The 19,565-nt window shown below is 52.7% G+C and overlaps 1 protein-coding gene and 1 non-coding gene across 4 annotated transcripts in view; one reads left to right on the top strand and one right to left on the bottom strand.

Annotated features, from left to right (window-relative positions):
- Rxra (retinoid X receptor alpha) overlaps positions 1-19,565 on the top strand; it is a 185,699-nt gene that overhangs the window by 81,295 nt on the left and 84,839 nt on the right. The window contains exon 1 of one of the 3 annotated variants that reach the window (XM_075985564.1): positions 16,358-16,542. The exons of the other annotated variants lie outside the window; for them this stretch is intronic. Within the exon in view, the coding sequence (XP_075841679.1) occupies positions 16,515-16,542 (28 nt within the window). The 5' untranslated portion in view covers positions 16,358-16,514. Of the gene's footprint in view, positions 1-16,357; positions 16,543-19,565 lie in introns of those variants that run through there. 3 annotated transcript variants of the gene reach the window in all.
- On the bottom strand, positions 3,256-3,362 carry LOC142858080 (U6 spliceosomal RNA). The gene has a single exon (XR_012911961.1). It is a non-coding gene; the product is annotated as a U6 spliceosomal RNA (small nuclear RNA).

Raw genomic sequence — 19,565 nt, forward strand, 5'->3', positions numbered from 1 at the left:
CTGACTGCTCTGACTTTTGTTTGGAGATAACCTGTGCCCATGATAAGTCAGTCTATTACGATTCATAGGCTAACCCAGGTGGGAGCCTCTGAGGAGACCAGAGGAGCAGGCACATGAATGAAAAGCACTTGAGGAAGCACATGATACAGACAAACCTGCAGCCAGGAGCTTCTCCTAGGGCAGCATGTGTGTACAAAATACAGCAAGTTTGTGCCTCTGTTTTCATGATCCCAGAGTACAAAAAACCAGGCTGGTATTGCACAAGGAGAATGGCCACCACGATAGCCATGGGAGTTATTGCTGATGGTGGAAATAATGACGATGATGATGGCTATGTTTTGGTGGTGGTCGTATTATTATTGATGTTGCTTGTGTTCTTTGTTGGTGGTCATGATATTGATGGTGATGATATGATGGAGTTGATGGTGATGATTATGGTAGTGTTAGTGGTGATGACAATGATGATGATAGTGTTGATGGCTATGATAATAATGATGGTAATGGTTTGGATAGTGTCGGTGGTGATGATGGTGAGTGATGGCTATGTGATGTTGATGGTGATACTTACTGGTGATGATGATAATGATGGTGATACTGATGCTAAAGAAGAGGATGCTGGAGGTGGTAGTGGTGAAGATGCTGATGGTGATTATTGGTAATGCTATGGAGTAGCTAGTGATTTAATTGTGATGTTGATGGTGGTGGTGCTGCTGACAGTGTGAATGGTAATGGCTGGAACTGATGAGATGCGGGTGATAATGCAATACCGATGTTGAGAACAGTGAGGATGCTAATAGTGTTGATGACACAGATGGTGCTGATGATGCTGACGGTGATGATGCTGACACTGTGGTGGTGGTGGTACGGCTGAAGTGTGGATGGTAACGTGATAGTGATGCTGACAGCTTTGAGGATGCGAATAGTGATGGTGCTAATGATGCAGACAATGGTGGTGTTTGATGGCGCTGAGGGTATTGACAATAGTGGTGGTGATACTGCCTAGGTGTAGATGGTCTTGTGATGATGATGCTGATGGTACCAATGATGGTAGGGAAACTGCTGAAGAAAATGATGATTTTGGTGGTAACAAGTTAAAACACCTCTCTTTTGGTTCACCTGTACAGCCAATGAAGGAAATGGCCTTGCACGGAGCCCTTTCACAGACATTCCTCTGCTTCAGAGTTGGGGTCTAAACTTTTCCATTAATTCTGAGTGGCTCTTCGGCTTGCTGAACCAATAATCTACAATAGAAATGAAGTCACCAGACTTCCAAGGCTAGGTGAGAGGAAGCCTTGAAGCTCCCTGCGTGAGCCTTTCAAGACATTCTGTGAGCCCCGAGCTGAGACCTCAGAAGTCCACTTTCCCTGAGAAGGTACTGACCAGGCTGTGCCAGGGGATGGTACTCACTGAGCTGGGTCGTCTGATCATGCTGCAAAGAAAGCCACGGTCGACTGTCCAGAGCAGCTCGCTGCTATCTGAATGCCCATGAACATCCCGAACACTATATTAGCTGGAGGCCTGTATCACTCCTGACCCCCACAGTCTTGGAATATAGTTGACTGTCTTTGATCCCCCAGGTGTAGGGGCCCCATGGTACACTGCAACCGACATTGAGGCAATATGTTTGCCTGCTTCAGGTTCTGAGGCATGTTCTGGATGGGCATGGCATCTGTGGGTGGCGGTTCAGCTCAGTATCTCAGGCCTAAGCCCGGCCTAGCCTTGTCTTGCCATGGGGGCTCTTTTGTAAAGAATGCTTTGAGACTTGGTTCCTCCATGTGAGAAGGTAATACACTTTGAGGCCAGCACTAACAGAACTATAAAACATCCCCGTAGAAAAAGCCAGTGTGAGCAAGGAGATTTAACCAGGGCACCTTAGTGGCACCAAGCAGGGCATTCACAAGGAAGGGACAGGAATGAGGGTGTCTCCCATACAGTTCTAGGGTCCTGATGTTGACTAGAGTTTTGCCCTGCTGATCCTTGAGGATAAGGAGCCCTTGGAGGCTCTGGCTTGTTGCCCACAGCTACCCTGAGGGGGTAGGGGAGCAGCACCTGCTCCCTTTTGTACCAGTCAGAGGGGAAGTGTGTCAGCACTGGCTTACCATCCTGATTTCTCAGAGCCCTCAGAACTTACCTGGGAGAAGGGGCGTGACACAAATGAGAACTTGGAGTCTTTAAGCTTCAGGGACTGGACCAAAGGGTCAGTGCTAGGGCTGGAATTTGATATGAGATCTGCAGGACCCCTGAGACTGTCTTCTTGTCATCTCATGGGACCACACTGTAGAAATCGAGTGAGTTTTAGTTAAGGATAAGGGGCATCTTTCTGAGAAGCTTCCTTTCCTTAGAGGAACGTATGTTTTCCTTGGAGCAGGTTCCTCCCCTGAAGAGGGTAACCCCTCCCAACAGGGCAAAGCTCAAAGTCTCCTCCAATTGAACACACCCAGTGCAATAGATCTTATGTTTTATTTGGGGGCTTGAAGGAGAATGCAGTAAAATGCTAAGCTGTGGAAGTGGGGACCAGGAGAAAGCTCTTTGCTCGTTGTATCCTGCAAGGTTAGGACCATCTTTTATATGCCCTTGTGCCGAGGGTTTCAGATACTGTGGGGTAAAATATGGAGCCAGGGCTCAGGGGACATCAAGGACCTGCAGACACTGGGTCTGGGATAAGCAGCCAGATAGAGGGACAGGGTAGCTCCACAGTCACACCCAGGAGGGTAAGGATGTGTGTCACACTTCTTTTTCTTTTCTTTTTTTTTCTTTTTCTTTTCTTTTTTTTTTTTTTTGTGTGTGTGGGGGGGAACAGGGTTTTTCTGTAGCTTCGGAGCCTGTCCTGGAACTAGCTCTTGTAGCTCTTTTTCCTTTTGCTTTTGAGACAGGGTTTTGAACCTGTCTCAAGAGTTCAGCCTGGCTTTGAACTCACTGTGTAGCAGGGCAGGATCCTGAAGTCCTCCACATTCTCTCACACCCACCTCCTGGCTGCTGGGATTACAGGCGTGGGCCACCATACCTGGTCTGTGTGATGTTAGAAATTGAACTCGGGGTCTCATGCACACCTAGGCATGCACTTTATCAACTGAGTTACAAACCTAGGCCCCAAGTGGCTTCGACACAAGGCTCCTTCACCACCAAGGGATGCCTACCACAGCATTCTAAGCTCTGGGTATCTACTTTTTTTTTTAGGCTTGTTTTATTTTAATGACTGATCCACCTGAGGCCACAGGCAGCCCACTATGTACAGACACAAGGGAAGCTCTAAAAAATAATATGGAACGCTTCACAGATTTGCGTGTCATCCTTGCACAGGGACCATGCTAATCTTCTCTGTGTCGTTTCAATTTTAGTATATGCACTGCTGAAGTGAGCACGGTATCTACTATTTCTGCCCCAGACGTCCCAATCGGACAGCTCTTTCTGCAGTCACTGTATCCTCTGAGGTTTGAGATCTGATACACATCCTTTCCCTCCTGGGTGTCCCTGTCCCTCTGTCTGGCTGCTGATCATTGACCCTGTTTTCACCTCCTATGTATTCCAATGGTACCCACAAAATAGACACCACACTATGGGCAGGTACACTGTGAGCCCATGCCCACACTTAGGTATGCATGCCGTGGACACACAGGGCTCACACTTGCCATGGATGGACATTATGACCATAAGGATCTGCAGTGTGTACCCACTGAGACCCCGCTCTCCCACATGGAGCCTGCTGCTCATGGAGGTGAAGCTGTTGTACCCCCTGTGACAGCTCTTCTCTTCTCTCCCTCTTGTTGCTGAGGAAGTAGTAGGTTGAGGGACTGAAGTCATGTAGCTAGCGCATAGCAGGAGCGGGTTTGGATCACCAGGGCCTCCAAAGCTACCTTCTGTCTCCTACCTCACTGTGACAACCTGAATGCCTCTCTTTACACACACACACACACACACACACACACGCACACGCACACGCACACGCACACATACACACGCGCATACACACATCTTTGTGATCTGTGCATTGCACATATTCTCTATCAATATATGTCTTGGATTTTAATGACATGTTTTGCAGAATGAAGGCTTTTAATTTTGGTAAAGTCCAATTTACCTTTAAAAAAGATTTCAAGATTTTTGTGTGCCATTGTTACTATAAGTTTTCAAAGATTTCATCAATTTTTTTTTCAGGGCCCTTTTAATGTTTGTTAATTTAGTTTAGTTAATTGAGTTAATTCCCTTTAGTTCTCTGTGATCTAGTTCAAGTTAACATCTGTGTTTGATGTTGGGGTTGATGTTTAATTTTTTATATGGTATCTAGTGGATACAGCTCTTGAGAGCCTTTTTGTAACAAGTTCTCTACTGCATTGTCTAGGCTCCTGTGTCAATTATCATGAGGTCTTATTGCAGGTTCTAAAATATACATAGCATCTTTCACTTGTCCAGTATTTCATTTTAAAGTTGTGTGTGTGTTCACGCACATGTGTGTGAGTGTGCACATACACACGAGAGTGCAGGTGCCGCAGACTCAAAGGCTGATGTGGGTGTTGGAAACTGAACCCAGGTCCTCTGCAAGAGCAGTGTGCTCTTAACTGCTGAGCCACCTTTCTGGCCTCCACTCATTTCTTTTAAATGAACATCAAACCACTTTGTGTTAGTTTTTGTAGACACACTTAAAATCAAGAAAATTATTCAATTTCATTTTTCTTTCAAAAATTGCTTTGACTGTTCTAGGTAATTTACTGGCATTTCTACAGATGAGTTGTCAACTTCTGTCCAAAAATCGTATAGGGATTTTCAATGGGACTGTGTAGCATCAGTTTAGGAAACCCAAAGTCTCACATCAAGAGCTCTAATCCATGAATATGACATTTTATTTATTTATTTATTTATTTATTGAGACTGGGTTCTCTGTAACTTTGGAGCCTGTTCCGGAACTAGCTCTTGTAGACCAGGCTGGCCTCAAACTCACAGAGATCCGCCTGCCTCTGCCTCCCGAGTGCTGGGATTAAAGGCGTGCGCCACCACGGCCCAGCTTGGTATATCATTTATATACAGCCTTTTTTACTCCCTCAGTGATTTTTCTTTTTTTTCTTTTTTTTTTTTGAAACAGAGTCTTACTGTGTAGACCAGGCTGACCTTGAACAGAAGAGGGCACTGAATCTCCAAGTGCTGGAGTTACAGTGGCTGTGAGCCACCTGACACAGGGGTTGGGAACAGAGCTCAGGTCCTCTGCAAGAGCGTCACAGGCTCTTAACCACCAAGCCGTCTCTTTAGTGCCTTCTGCAGCCACATGGTATCTCCCCTACTCCGTCTTCTTTCTCCCTGCATTCAGTTTAGTTTCCCGCCTCTATTCTGCCTTGCCATAGGCCAAAGCAGCTTTTTTTATTAGCCAGTGGTAATAAAACATATTTACAGCATACAGAGGGGAATTCCACATCACCAACTTCTGACTGCCATAGATGCAGATACAGCCTGATGCTCTCTTGCTCCAGCTGGGGAGGGGCCACACCCTCTACTGTCAAAGGGGGCATCTCCTTTTCATGAGATCCTAAAGCTGGAGGCCAGGGAGGCTGCCCATCAGGATGGGGTGTGTCACCTCCTTCCTTTGCCATGCACAAGGAATTAACTGAGTTTTTTTTTTGAGTGTTTCTTCTCACAATCAAATTCTATTTTGTTTTTAAATTAAGTATGTTTTTGTTTGGGGATGTATGTGGCTCAGCAGTAGAGGCTTGGCTGGCAAACACGAGACACTCACTAGGTTCAATGCCTTGCCTGACATGCAGAAACAAAACAAAATATGACAAAAGCTGGGTATTATTTGCTCTTAATGGACATTGTGCTATGTGTCTTGTCTACTATTAAATTCTACTGCACAAGAGAGGAAACTGAGGCTGTGTCCTAGGGCATTCAGGCAAGAGTGGTGGAGTCCTGGTCTGTCAGTCCTCACAGGTTAAAGCCACAGACCCCTCACTTGTGTGAGTGCTAACTTATCTTGAGGTGGTGATCCAGATACAGGGGCTGGTAGGAGCCAGCCAGAAAGCCCCTGAGATAGTCACAACCTAGAATTTCTCAGTAGCCGCAGATGAACCCTGGGGACAGTTATAGCACAATGGATACCTCTTACGAGGGGACCAAGGAAAGCTAGTGCCATTGTCCATGAGGAGTCCACTTATATAAGATGTCGGGCTCAGTTACTCTCCGTAGTACCTTCCATCTTGGAGTGTGCCCTGAGGGTTCTTCACACTCTCAGCACCCATGACCTCTGGAACTACCTTTCCTGATGGATGACAGCCTTCACAGAGCGCTTTCATAATCTGCTGATGGCATAGAGAAGGGTCTGAGAACCAAGATGCTGGCCTTGGCCTTGCAGCCATAGGACTTGCGATTTTAACCACAGAGCATCAGGAAAGCCCAGTTATCTCTGCCCCTGCCAGGCTAGACCTCCTGATAATAGGGCAGAGGGCTGGGAACTCACAGGAGAACCACCAACCAGCTAGAGTCTTTGCCTAACTGCTGGGTGTGCAGCTTAGCCTGGAGAAAGGGTGACTAAGATAGAAAAACGCCTGTGGAGTGGTGTAGGGGGCTGGGGTCTGTGCTAATTCCTCTTCATTCTCAGAAAAGCACAGAAATGGCTGAGCCACAAATCCTGTTAGTGCTCTGCTTGTGTCTCTGCAGGGCATGTGTCCAGTGGTCCCAGACAAAGCACAAAGGCTTCCTGGAGGCAGCAACAACACAGGGTACCCAAAGGAGGGGCCACAGCTGGGGCTGCTGGGTCCTAGTCGGGGGGGCCCTACTCCCTGGATAGCCTTGGGAAAGCCCCTTATCCTTTGGGCCTCAGTCCCAATGTGTAAAACTGGAGGGTGAGGGAGAGCAGACCGCCAAAGGGCTTGGGTGCTTGTGGGATATCCTAAGTCTTGCTCGGGCAGGGGGCCTCAGATTCCCCCTTGGGTGTCACTTCCACTTCATCTCCTTGTACTTTGGGTTCCTTCTCTGTCCTAGATAGACCTGGCCCACAGAACATGTGTCCAGTACCAGTGTGTCAGCTGGGATGTGGCTTACAGTGGCCGCTCCTTGCTGCGTTCACCTGTGACCCTCCACTTTCTCCTGAGATTTGTTTGCGGAGTGCTGGCATGGGGGCGGTACTGAGTTCAGGATGCTGGCATCTGAGGTACTGGAGTTCATACTGCTGGAGTCTAGGACTGTGGATTTTAATGTCTAGGGTGCTGTGGTAAGAGTTGCTGGGATCTGGGTTAATGGCATTGAGGGTGCTGGTATCTGGTGATCTTGGATCCAGCATGTTGGGGTTTGGGGTACCAGAGCCTAGATTGTTTAGATTTGGGGTGTTAGGATATGGCATCCTTGTATCCAACATGCTGGTGTTGAGGGTATTGGGCTTCAGTGCTAGAGTCTGGAGCACTGGGGTCCAGAGTACCCTCCTCCTGGAGGAGCGAGCCATTCACTTGTGTTGGCACGAGACAACTGTGAACCAAGCCAAACCATGTCTGCGTCAGCTTTTAAAACCACTGAAATGAGCTCACTTGTCGTGCTGTGGTCCAAATATTTTGGCCATTTAGATGCAACCTTCTGTGCTTAGGAAATTAAGAGCATTATTAATCTTGCCTGGCCCAGTGACAGGGTAGGCAGATCAGATAAATCTCCTGGCAGCACAGAGAGGGAAGGATGAATGCCTTCTTATCGTAGAAGGAAGATGCTGGTGTTTCTGCAGGCTCTTGGAGGGGAGCTGACCCTTGGGGAGGGCTGACCAGGGCTGAGGAAGGCCTGTGGCGCTGGGGCTTATCAAGAGGAGAATATCCTTGGGGTTTGAACCCTGTTTCTGGATGTTACATGGATGACTTGGGGCAAAGGGCAATGTAGCTGAGGTGGGGCAGGGTACTATCCTGCTGGATCTCATTTGTGGAGGGCGGGGGTCCGAGACTATATCTGATCATGAAGGTAATAAAATTCATTGGGAAAGATGATGAAAAGCACAGGGGAGGCTGTGCAAGCCCAGGCTCTCTGTAGAGCCTCACTATCATCAGTGAGTAAGGTAAGATGCATTTCTTTCCAAACTTTACCATACATATTGGGGATTGGGCTCCCACCATCTATGCATCAAGCTGCTTCTCGCTTCCCCTTGCATTGCAACGTAGCAATTCTAGCACAGGCTCGTATGGGGATACTCAGGGCCCCGTGGCTGGCCAGCTCCTCTGCACTGCTGACCACAGGGGCAGTCTACATGGTGCAGCAATAGGTAGTCAGCTATCCCGGGTATGTACACTCATTCCAAGCTGAGCTGTGAAGCTGTATATGATTGGCAAGGCAGAGTTCACCTCTCTGCTTTTGTCCTGTGGCTGCCTGACAGCAGGGACCTGTGTCCTTCCTAGCCATTCAGCATCTCTGAGTGGTTCCCAGATCTGCTGAGAGGCTCTTGGTTCTCCCTTGGTTTTCCAAGTATGGAAATTCTTGAAAGTTGAGACCAGAGGCCAGACAGGCTATGGGGAGGCCTCCTAGCACGGCTCGAACCTTAACGGTTACATCCTTGGTCAGACTCAGCTCACATGACCTGCATTGTCTGGCAGCCTTGGTGCCATGAAGTTTGGGGCAAGGGTACCATCACTGGAGCCATCTTGAAGCTTCCAGCCAAATGATTTAGTTGTGGCCTGCCCCCAACCAGTTTGTCTGTCACCAAACTGCCAGCCCTTGCACCATAGAGAATTCCCTGATGCTGAACTCGGGATCCTGCTGCTCATACCATGTGTAGAGAGAGAATTTTCTCAGACCAGGCTCAGAGACATTGTGTCATTTGATGGAGAGAATTCTACATGGTCAGTCCTCTCCGACATGGACACTGATACCTGAAACCTGACCAGTCAGCAGAGAGGGCTACATGCTCAGATAGATCTGACCCTGAACCCTATATGATTAACTCGGTGTGGTGGTTTGGATAAGAGCGGCCCCTAGAGGGTCATATATTTGAATGCTTAGCCATCAGGGAGTGGCACTGTTTGAGAAGGATTAGAAGGTGTGTTCTTGTTGGAGGAAGTGTGTCGTTGGAGGTTGGCTTTAAGGTGTCAGAAGCTGATTCCAGACCCAGGCCCCTACCCCCTCTTGGCATCTCTGCAGATCAGGAGGTAACTCTCAACTACTGCTCTAGTGCCGTAAGTGGCACCATGCTTCTGCCATGCCTCCACCATGATGATAATGGACTAACCCTATGAAACTGTAAGCAATCCCCCAATTAAATGTTTTCTCTGGTCATGTTGTCTCTTGGCAGCAACAGAACAGTGACTAAGACACTCCGAAAACAACAACAACAACAACAACAACAACAAAATAGCATCCACACTGTCTCAAAAGCTCACCATCCCCGCAATAACAACAAAATTCCAAACACCACTAACAGTGCGTGGCCAGGTGAGGAGGACTTCCGGGATGACAGAACTGGCAGAGCCAGGCTCTTTCTCTGCCCTGCTGCTATGGAAGGGGGACGGGAGCCTTGGCTTCCATTCCTAAACGTCCATAGCCTTCCAGTTGTTAAAGCCATAGGACAAGAAGCTGAGGCGTCAGGATTCCTTCTAGATCTGCTACTACAGGGGAGTCCATCAGGTGACTCAGTGACAAGTACAGACTAACCAAGGTCTGGGGTCCCTAGGCGGCTTCAAGCAGGATGTGACTCTCTACCTGACTGCTGCCTTCCATACCAAGGACAGTCATAGTGTTGATTGCTGAGCCCCTGCACAGCCCACCGGCCTAAGGCAGTTTCCCTTCTAAGTCTATCTTTGCCTTTTCTGGGATTCCATCACTCTGGGTAAGGGCTCCAATAGGTTGTGAAGGAAGCAGAGAGCTCCTGCAGCCTAGGGGTGTTCTGCCCAAGGGAAGCTCCAGTTTAGGGCAGTAGGAAACTTCCAAGTTGTGAGGACATATTGAGAGCAGGTACCTTATAAGAGCCCCACATGTGAATGCTTCAAAGTAGGAGGCTGGGCATACGAGAAGCAGGTGTCCTAGGAGGACAGACTTAACCAGGTAGGGTATAGTGAGGGGCCACATGTGTGGCATAGGATAATACTCGGGGCTTCCCCTCAGCTTCTTAGTGAGGCTCTAGGCAGTACAGACCTGTCTTGGGGTATTTCCCTTGTTTCAGGGAGGCTCTGAGGCCTGGGTCTATGCTCTCAGGCCTGCTGACTGCAGGCATCTGTCTGGCCTCCTCCGGGTGACCTCATTTCCAGGACAGCCCCTTCTTGTGTCTCAGTTCAGAAGAGGCTCTTTTGGGGGGAGGGGACCCTTATTAGAGGGACAAACAAAGGCCAATTGTCACCATGAGCTGGTAATTCATCAGCTTAGGGACTGGGCTCCCCCGGGTATTGTGACTGTCTTGTCTTCTGGGACTCAAGATGGGGGGCTTGATTAGGGGCCCAGGATGAGGCAGGGTGGGGGATAAACCCACCCCTGTCAGAGATTGACTCAGTGATGGACATTGGCTGCTCTCCAAAGCAAACCCTTAAAGTCTTTATTAGTAAATGAGCCTTTTCCTCAGAGGGACCTAAATCTTGAGGCAGGGGTTGGGGTAGGGGGCACGACTACACTGATAAATAAGTTGAGGCCCTAGGGTGGAAGGTTTTGGGGGGGTGCTGTATAAGTGGAAAAGGACTCTGATGTTGGGATTGGAAATGCCTCCCTCAGGCCCCTTCAAAACAAGGTCCCTGTGTCCCTCCATTAGCTTTTGTGGTTTGCTTTGTTATTTGAGACTGGGTTTCTCTGTAGCTTTGGAGCCTGTCCAAGCCTGTCCTGGAACTAGCTCTTGTTGACCAGGCTGGCTTCGAACTCACAGAGATCCACCTGCCTCTGCCTCCCAAGTGTTGAGATTAAGGGCATGTGCTACCACCACCGGGTCCCTTCATTAGCACTTAAAAGTGCTGGGACGTTGTCCAGTGGGGACATGGAGAGCTATGGATTGCAAGTCTGCCTACAGTGAGTGAAAGAAGATGCGTGTGTGTGTGTGTACATGTGCGTGTGCAAAGGCATGTGTATATTGGTAAGTGTGGGTATCACATGGAAGCTGGGTCTTCAGGTAAAATGTGGAGTGGCCAGTGTAGACGAGGCACGGGGCAGCCATTCCTCCTCAGCTAGCCTGAGGAGGGGTGGCTGTGGGTAGGGCTGGTGTACAGGAGGAAGATGACTCAGGGAGGGAGGGAGAGTGCAGGCCTCGTGAGTTTTGCTAGGAGTCTGGACTTCATCCCCAGGGCAAAGGGAGCTGGAAAAGGGGTTAGAGCTGGGCAAACTGGGTGGGGGTAGAAGTACTGCCTGCTCTGGGTTGGGCGGCTGTTGGCAACAGCCTGACCAGTAGGAAGTAAAGTGTGGGCCTTTGGGGGGGGTCTTCATTCCCAAGGCCTGCAGTCGGCTCCAGACCTCCAGAGGTAGGATGGCAGCCTCCCTAGGCTGAGCTGCAGCCTGGAGCCTAGCCAGGACTCCTCTCATGGGCCACGTGAGCCAACGCTGGCTGGATGATGTGTGCCAGGGTGTGCCTCTGCCTCTTTCGTTGACTGGAGGGCTGGGCAAGGGAGAGCAGCACTTTAAGTACAGTTTCTCTTGCTGCAAGCCCCGAGGAGAAGCACTCGGCAAACTCCAGGGTTACTTTACCCATTCTTCAATGCAAAAATGACGCCTCTTTATGGCGCTATCAATAACCGCTCGCCTCTCCTGCTGCCGCAGTGGCCACATACATAATATTTAAACCACATTGGTGGATGACAGAGACAGACGGATATTTTTAATCCCAACAGACTATTACGGTTCATATCATGTCTGTCAAATAAATATTATGAATCATTTCCCGTTATCTTTATGGGGGCAAGTTGGTGACATCAGGGGATTGGGCAGGGAGTCTTTTCTCTGAATATTTATTCAGTTCGTATGTATATGTATGTGAACAGGAAATTTATGGAGCAATTGTCGATAATAAATGCCCCGATAAAACACATTATCTCTTCGCTTGATGGGCTACGTGTGGAGAGGGGCAGGGTGCAGGAGGCGGCAAGAGTTATGCTGCCTGAACTCAGGTGAGGTTGGGATCCTGTCCTAGGCTGGGAGATTCCCTTAGTGTTCTTAGCTCCTGTGATGTGTTAGTATCTACTTTCCACGGTCATCTTGTTTTAAGCCCAACAGCCCTCTGTGATTCATTGATCATGTCCTCTTATCTTACAGAGGAAGAGACTGATGTCCGCGGAGGGCCTTTGTCCGAGGGGTAGAGTTGGCCGTTTTGGCCTCTTCCTCCTGGTACCTCCCACAACACCCCTTTCTCCAAAGCCATCAGCTTTCCTTTCTCTCCAGTCTCCAGACTTCCCGGCCATCTCCTGCCCTGTGAGGAGGCAGGTGCAGTGGCTCGCTGGATGGAGGCGTGTGAGATTGGCAGTCTTCTGGGGGCTTTTTGGGAAATCTGGCCACTGGCTGGTGCCCATGGTGCTGGGTCTACTGTGGGACCCAGAGTCAATCTCAGCTGCACCAGCCTCAATCAGTGTCTCTATCTATGGAATAGGGAGTAGGGTCTTCCTGGCTGGGAAGGCACTGGTGGAGGCCTGAAGTATGCTGCAGACCTGGCACCTGCGATACACAAACATCCTTCTCTTGGGAACCATCTCTCCTGTCCCTCCACTTTCCCCGGCACCCCTGGAACTGCTAGGGCCCTCTGAAACGCACAGGTTCTTGCACAGAGTTGCTCCCTAATCCTGTTCCCTCTCTCATAGAGGTCCTAATTGTAAGCACATCTGTCCCACCCCATCCCATGCTTCTCCACTGCTGGTGACAGACAGAAGGATCTCTTGGGATTGAAGACCCCCAAGGTCCTGATCCATAGGCACTACTGTCCTTTGTGGCTACCAATTGGGACAGACAGGAGTACAAACAACTTTTCCTCTTACCCTCTGGAAAGACAGGCATGGAGAAGGGGGCTGAGTCTGGACAGTTGGGCTAGTCACAGCTCCACGCGGCCTTGCCTCTCTGAGCTTCGCCTTCCATCATCCAGCTTGGCTCACGGTTACTCCAGACTGAGCCACTGGGGGGGGGGGGTGACCAAGGGACTCTGTGGGTTAGGTGCTGGAGTTCTGAAGAGAGCCTTGTCGAGGGTTAGACATTCCAGCTCCCTGTTATCTACACTAGTTCAGGATTTGAATTTCCTGGTCAAGAATATTCCACTAGAAATGAATTGGGAACAGCTCAGTCCCCCTGGAGTCCCAGGAACTGCTGGGCCCCAGATGTCTGTCTGATGTAGCCTCAGGGTGCCCAGCAACACTGGCCTTTAAAAACTCCATTCACTAGTCAATCCCTAGACTGTTTACAAGGCTGAGTTGGAGCAGTGTGAGAAAAGAGCCAAGGTACCTTAAAAAGCATCCTTCACGGAGTTAAAAAAAAAAAAAAACCAAACCCAAACAAACAAACCAAATGGCTCTCAGACTGTAGGCATAAGCAGAGAGATATTATCACAGAAGCTTTTAGCTGCCGAAGTACATGGTACAGGGAGGTTTTCCCCATGGTCAGCTTGGTCCTGGGACAGCTACTGTCTCTGGCAGTTTCACATGGGTTCACTCCCACCAAAGAGCCCGAAGTTGAGGGGCAGGTGGAACATGGTGGCTGCAGAAATAATAGGCAGTCTGCTATATTTTCCATCCCAGAGCTGGAGGGCTTGAGGTAAGGCCTCCTTCTGGTACCCTATCTGCCCTTTGTCCTGGGTACCTGTCTGTGTCCCTGTCCTGTGTTAGAAAGACAAGGTGATTGCTGAGGCTGGACTTGAGACTGGATTGGGTTAGTAGGGTCTGGACCCCTTATGTCCCCCACTATCCATCTATATCCTAGAGTGGCCAGGCTGTCCCTGTCCCCAACTAAAGGCTTTCCTAGGCCTCTCTGCCTCCCAACAGTTACAGCTTTCCATACAAGTGACAAGGCTGGAGGAGAGTTGGGATGGGGAGGGTGCTGGACACCAGAACGTCGGGCTGTCCGTCCATCATCAGGAGGTGACCTCAGATTCCACTGCCAGCCCTGGGGACCTTTGGGCTGAGCTTTCCCACAGTAGACCCAAGTGTTGTGGTCTGACGGCCAGGCTGGCTTTCAGCTTCTTCCTACCTCTAGGCCACTGCCATGCCAACCCTTCTACCTGGGTGTGGCATCCTGACTCAACCGGACAAACATGTCCGTTCTTCATGGCACAGCTCAAGGACCAGCCATCAGGAAGTCACCAGAGCCCCTGCCTGGGCCTTGTCCTCCTGTCTCTGGTCATGGTGCTTTGGTTCCGCCTGCACGACTTCATCCTGAACCATGGCTTCTGTAGTCGTGGTGTGGCCACTCTTGCTTGTGTCTTCCCTATCTTGTGAGAAAATAACCGCCACCTGCCAAGCCCTCCTCCTGGCCTAACAGTCTCTATATTGCCTGGTTAGTCATTCCAATGACCCAGTAATGAGGGTGGGATTATCTGCACTTTACAGATCAGGGAGCCAAGGGCAAGAGTGGGGAGGCTCTGCTAGGTCACTAGACAGCTGAGAGGCAGAGCTGGGGTCTGCCCTTTCCTCGCCTGTCTTGACCACATCTTCCCTGAGCACCTAGGGTTGAGTCTTCACTATGGACTGCTGATTGGAGAATAGAGATCATTGAAGTTTCTCTGTTCATCGCCCCTCCCCCCAACCTTCCTCATCCTCTCTGTTCTGAGACTTGTTGTGGGCAGGCTGTCTGCAGCCCACAGATTGCATTGTATTGGCCATGCACTGGGAGGGGGGCCTGGAGGTTCTAAGAACACCTCTCTGGCCTTGCTGTGGACACAGGGAGTTCGTTCTACCCACTCAAGGCCTGCCAGAGGATTCTCAAAATGGCCCTGTCAAGGAAGGGAGTCTGGGTGCTTTTCCCTTTGACTAGGTGCACCAGCAGAAGCACTGTAAATTGGGTGCCACACTAAGGGAACCATCCAGGTGATGGGACAGGCCTGGGAAAGGGGGCCTGGTTTGTAGCACAACCCAGGGCGTTTAGTACCCCTGTTTTGCTCTTTCTTTTCTCCTGCCCTGTATGGACAGGCCATAGGAGCACCAGGGATGACCTTCCTCTGGGACAGGTTTGTGGGCCTTCTGGGATGCTGCGAAGAAGCACCTTAAGGAGGGTTCCATAACTTTCCTCTACAGAGAAGAAAAAGTGCAGTTCTGAAAGGTGGCAGTAGTGCACCCAGGCAGGGCTTTTCTTTATGTCTGGAGGGGAGGTGCTCTCTTTGGGCAGCACCCACTCTGTGTGGCCTGTGGACTTTGGTAAGCCCCTCTGCCAGGGCCTCCACGCTGGATGTTGGTCTGGCAGGCACCAGCTGGGAGTGGAGGGAGGCGGGACTGCCGGTTGCCTAGCTTGGCTCAGGGACACAGTGCGCTTAGGGAGCTGGCTTGGCTCTGCTCAGGTAGCTCACACCCAAATCCGAATTCCAGCCGCCCAAGACGGCGAGCTGTGAGCGCGTTGCGGAGGAGGCCCAGGCTCTCCCTGGGTAGGAGTGCTTCCTTTCGTTTTTAAACAAACAAATCATGAATTTAAAAGTCAGGGCAGAGAGCTGCCCAAGGTATAAAAATAGCCTGGGGCCACTGGGCAATGTCCGAAGCCGGCACAGTGCCTCTCGAACCCCGCACCTCAGAGGAGGGTAGGAGCCGTCGGGGTAACACCGGTACTCGAAGCGCCCCCCACCCCTACCAGTCTGGCCTTCGGTCAGATACCGTGGCCCTTTTGGGGCCTCCCGCGTGTGAGTGGGAGGGACTGGGGCATCGGAAGGGCAGCATCCCCCTGCTCAACTGTTTGCCTCTGTCTCACCGCCCATCCCCGGCCTCAGTTTCCCCATGTGTCCGTCTGGGTATACAGGGGCCTTGGCTCTCTTATAGGGAACCCTGCCGGACCAGGGTCCCCGAGCGGCCACGGCCGGCCTCTTTGTGTGTCCGCGCAGACAATGGCCCGGCCGCTGAGCTCTCCTCCCGGCCCCGCTCTCCTCCTCCACCACCGCGGGCCGCGGGGATTTTGGGCAGCTGGGGAGGGAAGGCTTCTTCAATCCGCCGCCCCGCCCTCCTCCCACGCCGCCGCCCCACGGGCTCCCGGGATCCCCTGGCAGACGCAAACTTGCAAGTTTGCAGGACGCTCAGAACTCGGGGTCTGGAGGCGAGCGCGGGGCGGCGGCGGCGGCGGCGGCAGCGGCGGGCGGGGCGCGCACCGGCTGCGGGCGGGGCGAGTGTCGGCGGCGGCGCTGCGCCGAGTCCGCGCCCGTCGCGGGCCCCCCGCCGCTCCCCCCGCTGCAGGCCGGGCCGGAGCGGGTCGCGGGCGCGCGGCGGAGGCGCGGGTGGCGGGCGCGCGCGCGAGGCGCGCGCAGGCACAAGTAGTTTACATTGTTGGGCGACTTTTGCAACAACTCGCCGCGCCGCGGCCTCCGCGCGCCGCCGCCGCCGCTGCCGCCGCCGGCTCCCCGCCGCCCGGGCCCGGGCCGGCCGCGCCGGGGGCCGCCGCGCTGCCGCCCCGCTGCTCTGCCGCCGGCCGGGCATGAGTTAGTCGCAGACATGGACACCAAACATTTCCTGCCGCTCGGTAAGTGCCGGCCGCGGCGGCGCGGGCGAGGGAGGGGGCCGGGGCCGGCGGGGCGGGGGCGCGTGCGCAGCGCGCGTGGGGGGTCCGGCCGGGCCCGCTGGGCCCCGCGCCGTGGCTGTACCGAGAGTTGGCGCACCGGGCCCGGGGGAGGCGAGTGGGCACAGGGCAACTTTTCCCGGGCCCGAGCGCGCGGCGGGAGAGGGCGAAGGCGCCGGGCCTCTTGACTTGTCGGGGAGCAGGAGTGGGCGGCGGGGCTGGGGCGAGCGGCAGGTTCGCTCGGGACGTGGAGAGGGTCCTTCACGGTGCGCCTAGCGCGTCCGCAGAACCCCGGGGCGCCGAGCCCCAGCCGCCTAGGAACCGGGCCACGCCAGAGGAGCAACTTCTGCGCTCGCTGGAGGGCTCCAGGCCTCCCTGGCACTGGGATGGGGGCGACGCGCTGTGCTCCAGAGGCCACTGCTCCTCCGGGCTCGTCGGGATGCTATTTGGAGCAGGCCGCTGGCCCCTGGGTGTCTGTTCGCCCAGGACGGAGTCTGCGATCTTGCCATTCCCCGACAGCAGCCCAAACCTAGGTGGGCATGGTCACTCAGGGGCCTGTGATCAGGAACATCAAACCCAGAACCGGGACCCCACACTCTGGGACCCCTAGTTGTTCTCCCTGGTATTTAGGGGGAGGATAGCCCATCGGCAGAAAAGTCCGTTTTCTTGTCCTGTTGCCCTCCCGCCAGCAGTTCTCAGCCGCAGACAGCCTGCCAACTCCGGGAGTAGAACCAAGCAGGGTCGGAACCCCCCAACCATTACTCTTGCTGGGGTTTTGGGAACCAGAGGGAAGCAGTGTAGAGAGACTTTATAAATGAGCTCTGGGAAGGATATTAATTTGGTGGTGAGGACAGCAGCCAGGCTGTCAGGCTGGTGAAGAATTTGTGCTGAATGGCAATCAGGACAGCTGATTATGGACGAGGCTCCATGATGATCATTGCCTCTTTGCTTACCCATCCCCTATGAAGCTTGGGGTGCAGTTTGGCTACCCTGGGATGATCAGAACCTAGCATGGCTTTTAAGACTTTTGGTGATTTGGGGAGGTGGCCTCCCTTTGGCCCCAACCTTCTTACAGTCAGTCTGCTGCAGAGTGACTTGGGTAGAGTGTTCCAAGTTTGTCAAAGCTTCAGACACTCCGTCCTTAGGAGTAGCGATGGAGCCCATGGGAGCTCAGCTGAGCTTGTGGGTCTGCCTCCCAGGCTGTAAACTCCTGTCCATGTTGCAGTTGAGTAACTGGCTGGTAGAGGCCACACTTAGAGACTAAGTGGTGGATTTGGCATTGAAGCCCCCTGCCAAAATCCGCAAACAAGAAAGCTGTGTTGCTGTGGCTTGTTGCTGCAGGGCCTGATGTCGGGTTGGTTGGGCTCCTGAGATACCTCTTTCTCTTCCAGCCAAGCCTTCATGTGCACAGAGCTGGGTCCTTAGGGCAGGAATGCTTTGCCCAGTCAGAGACCCGGAACATGGCTAGGGTCTTGGGATGGTAAGCAACACCACAGGAGGGACAGAGCCTATTCTAGAAGCTGGTACACACAGAACTGGGAATGAGATTGCAGGGTGGGTGGACTGGAGACTCCAAGAAGAGGAGTCGTGTCTCGGAGCTGCTGTCCCTCCCCACTAGGAGACCCAGAGTGGCTCTCAGGACCAGCTTGTGGCCTCTCAGGCAGCCCATGCCCCAGGGCTGAGTCCTGGGCTCTGATTACATTTTATTTTTTCCTAAGCTTGTGACCAGCTCTGAAGTCCAGTGCAGTTGAAGGTCCATTTAAGTGGCTACTTGCCTAAGCCCTTCTGTCAACACAGCCTAATCCCTCCTGGGGGCTGAGTGTCAGAGGAGCCTGCTCATCCAGGGTCTCCACTGGCTGCTTGGGTCTGACTTGAATTGGCTAGGAAGGTTTGGCTATCCCTTCTTCACTACCCTGCTACTTTTGGGGTCTGGGACTAAGGGCTCTTCCCAGCCTGCACCGTGTGGTATTTGGCAGTTCAGGTAGCCTCTGAGCCTCTGTCCACTGAGTTGATCCGTATGGGACAGAAAGGGAGGCTGGGGAATTTGCCCCAGGCAGCCCCTGTTTCCTGGCCTTGCTGCCCAGGGCTGGCCTTCCTCCATGCCTGTCGGGGAGTGGGGTAAGGGCTGGCCTCAGCCTAGATGGTGGGACTGGAAGGCTGAGCCTGCAGAGTCCAAAGGTCCCAAGACTGCACTGACCCTCTTAGTTGTTAGTGGCCCGTTTGTTTGCGAGGGTAACAGGTTCCCAGAAGCAGGGTTCCAGGCCTCCAACCACTCTCTTGTGGGGTACTTGGGGACCTAGTGAACTTGGGGCCTGCATGAGGGGGCTTTTTAGTAGCATCAGAGCCCTTGTGACCCAAAATAGAGCACATTCCGGGCGTCCCGAAATAACAGGGTCACATGACTCAGGAGGCTGGGCTTGGAGTCCAGCTTGGGCCTGACGAGGCAGTTCAGTTCACGGTTAGGCCCCCAGCTGCCTACTCATTTGGGCATTTGTTTTGGGAAACTCTGGAGGGGACTCTGTTGTTGACTGAGGAGGTGTTAGGGCGAGAAAGTGACCCCCTGGTGGTGGTCTGACTGTGGCAGTGGCCTTGCCTGCCTGTATTCTTCTTTGGGCTGGCACTGACTGTTGTGTTGGGCACAAGCATCTGCTCAGATGTGGGCTCAGAGAGCTAGGCCCACAGGAAGGACTGGCTGAGGGTGGGGAGCCCTCTACACAGCACAGGTCTGCCCTGCTCAGAGTCTGTGGGATGTGTGGGGTGCAGAGCTGAGTCCACAGCTTGGTCACGTGGGGCAACTGCCGTGGGCTGGCTCCCAGGGCTAGGTCTGCCAGTGCCCAGGCAGCTCTTCCAGCTGTGCATGTCCTTCAGGGCCTGGGCTAGGTGCACCTCCTCCGGGAGGTCCCTCTGATTGCCAGGCTAGTGTCCTGTTCATCCGCGCCACGACTGTCCTGGAGGCTGAGCATAAGAGTAGGACCCTGCCCCACCCT

The sequence above is a fragment of the Microtus pennsylvanicus genome, chromosome 9 (assembly GCF_037038515.1).
Source record: "Microtus pennsylvanicus isolate mMicPen1 chromosome 9, mMicPen1.hap1, whole genome shotgun sequence".
NCBI lineage: Eukaryota > Metazoa > Chordata > Mammalia > Rodentia > Cricetidae > Microtus > Microtus pennsylvanicus.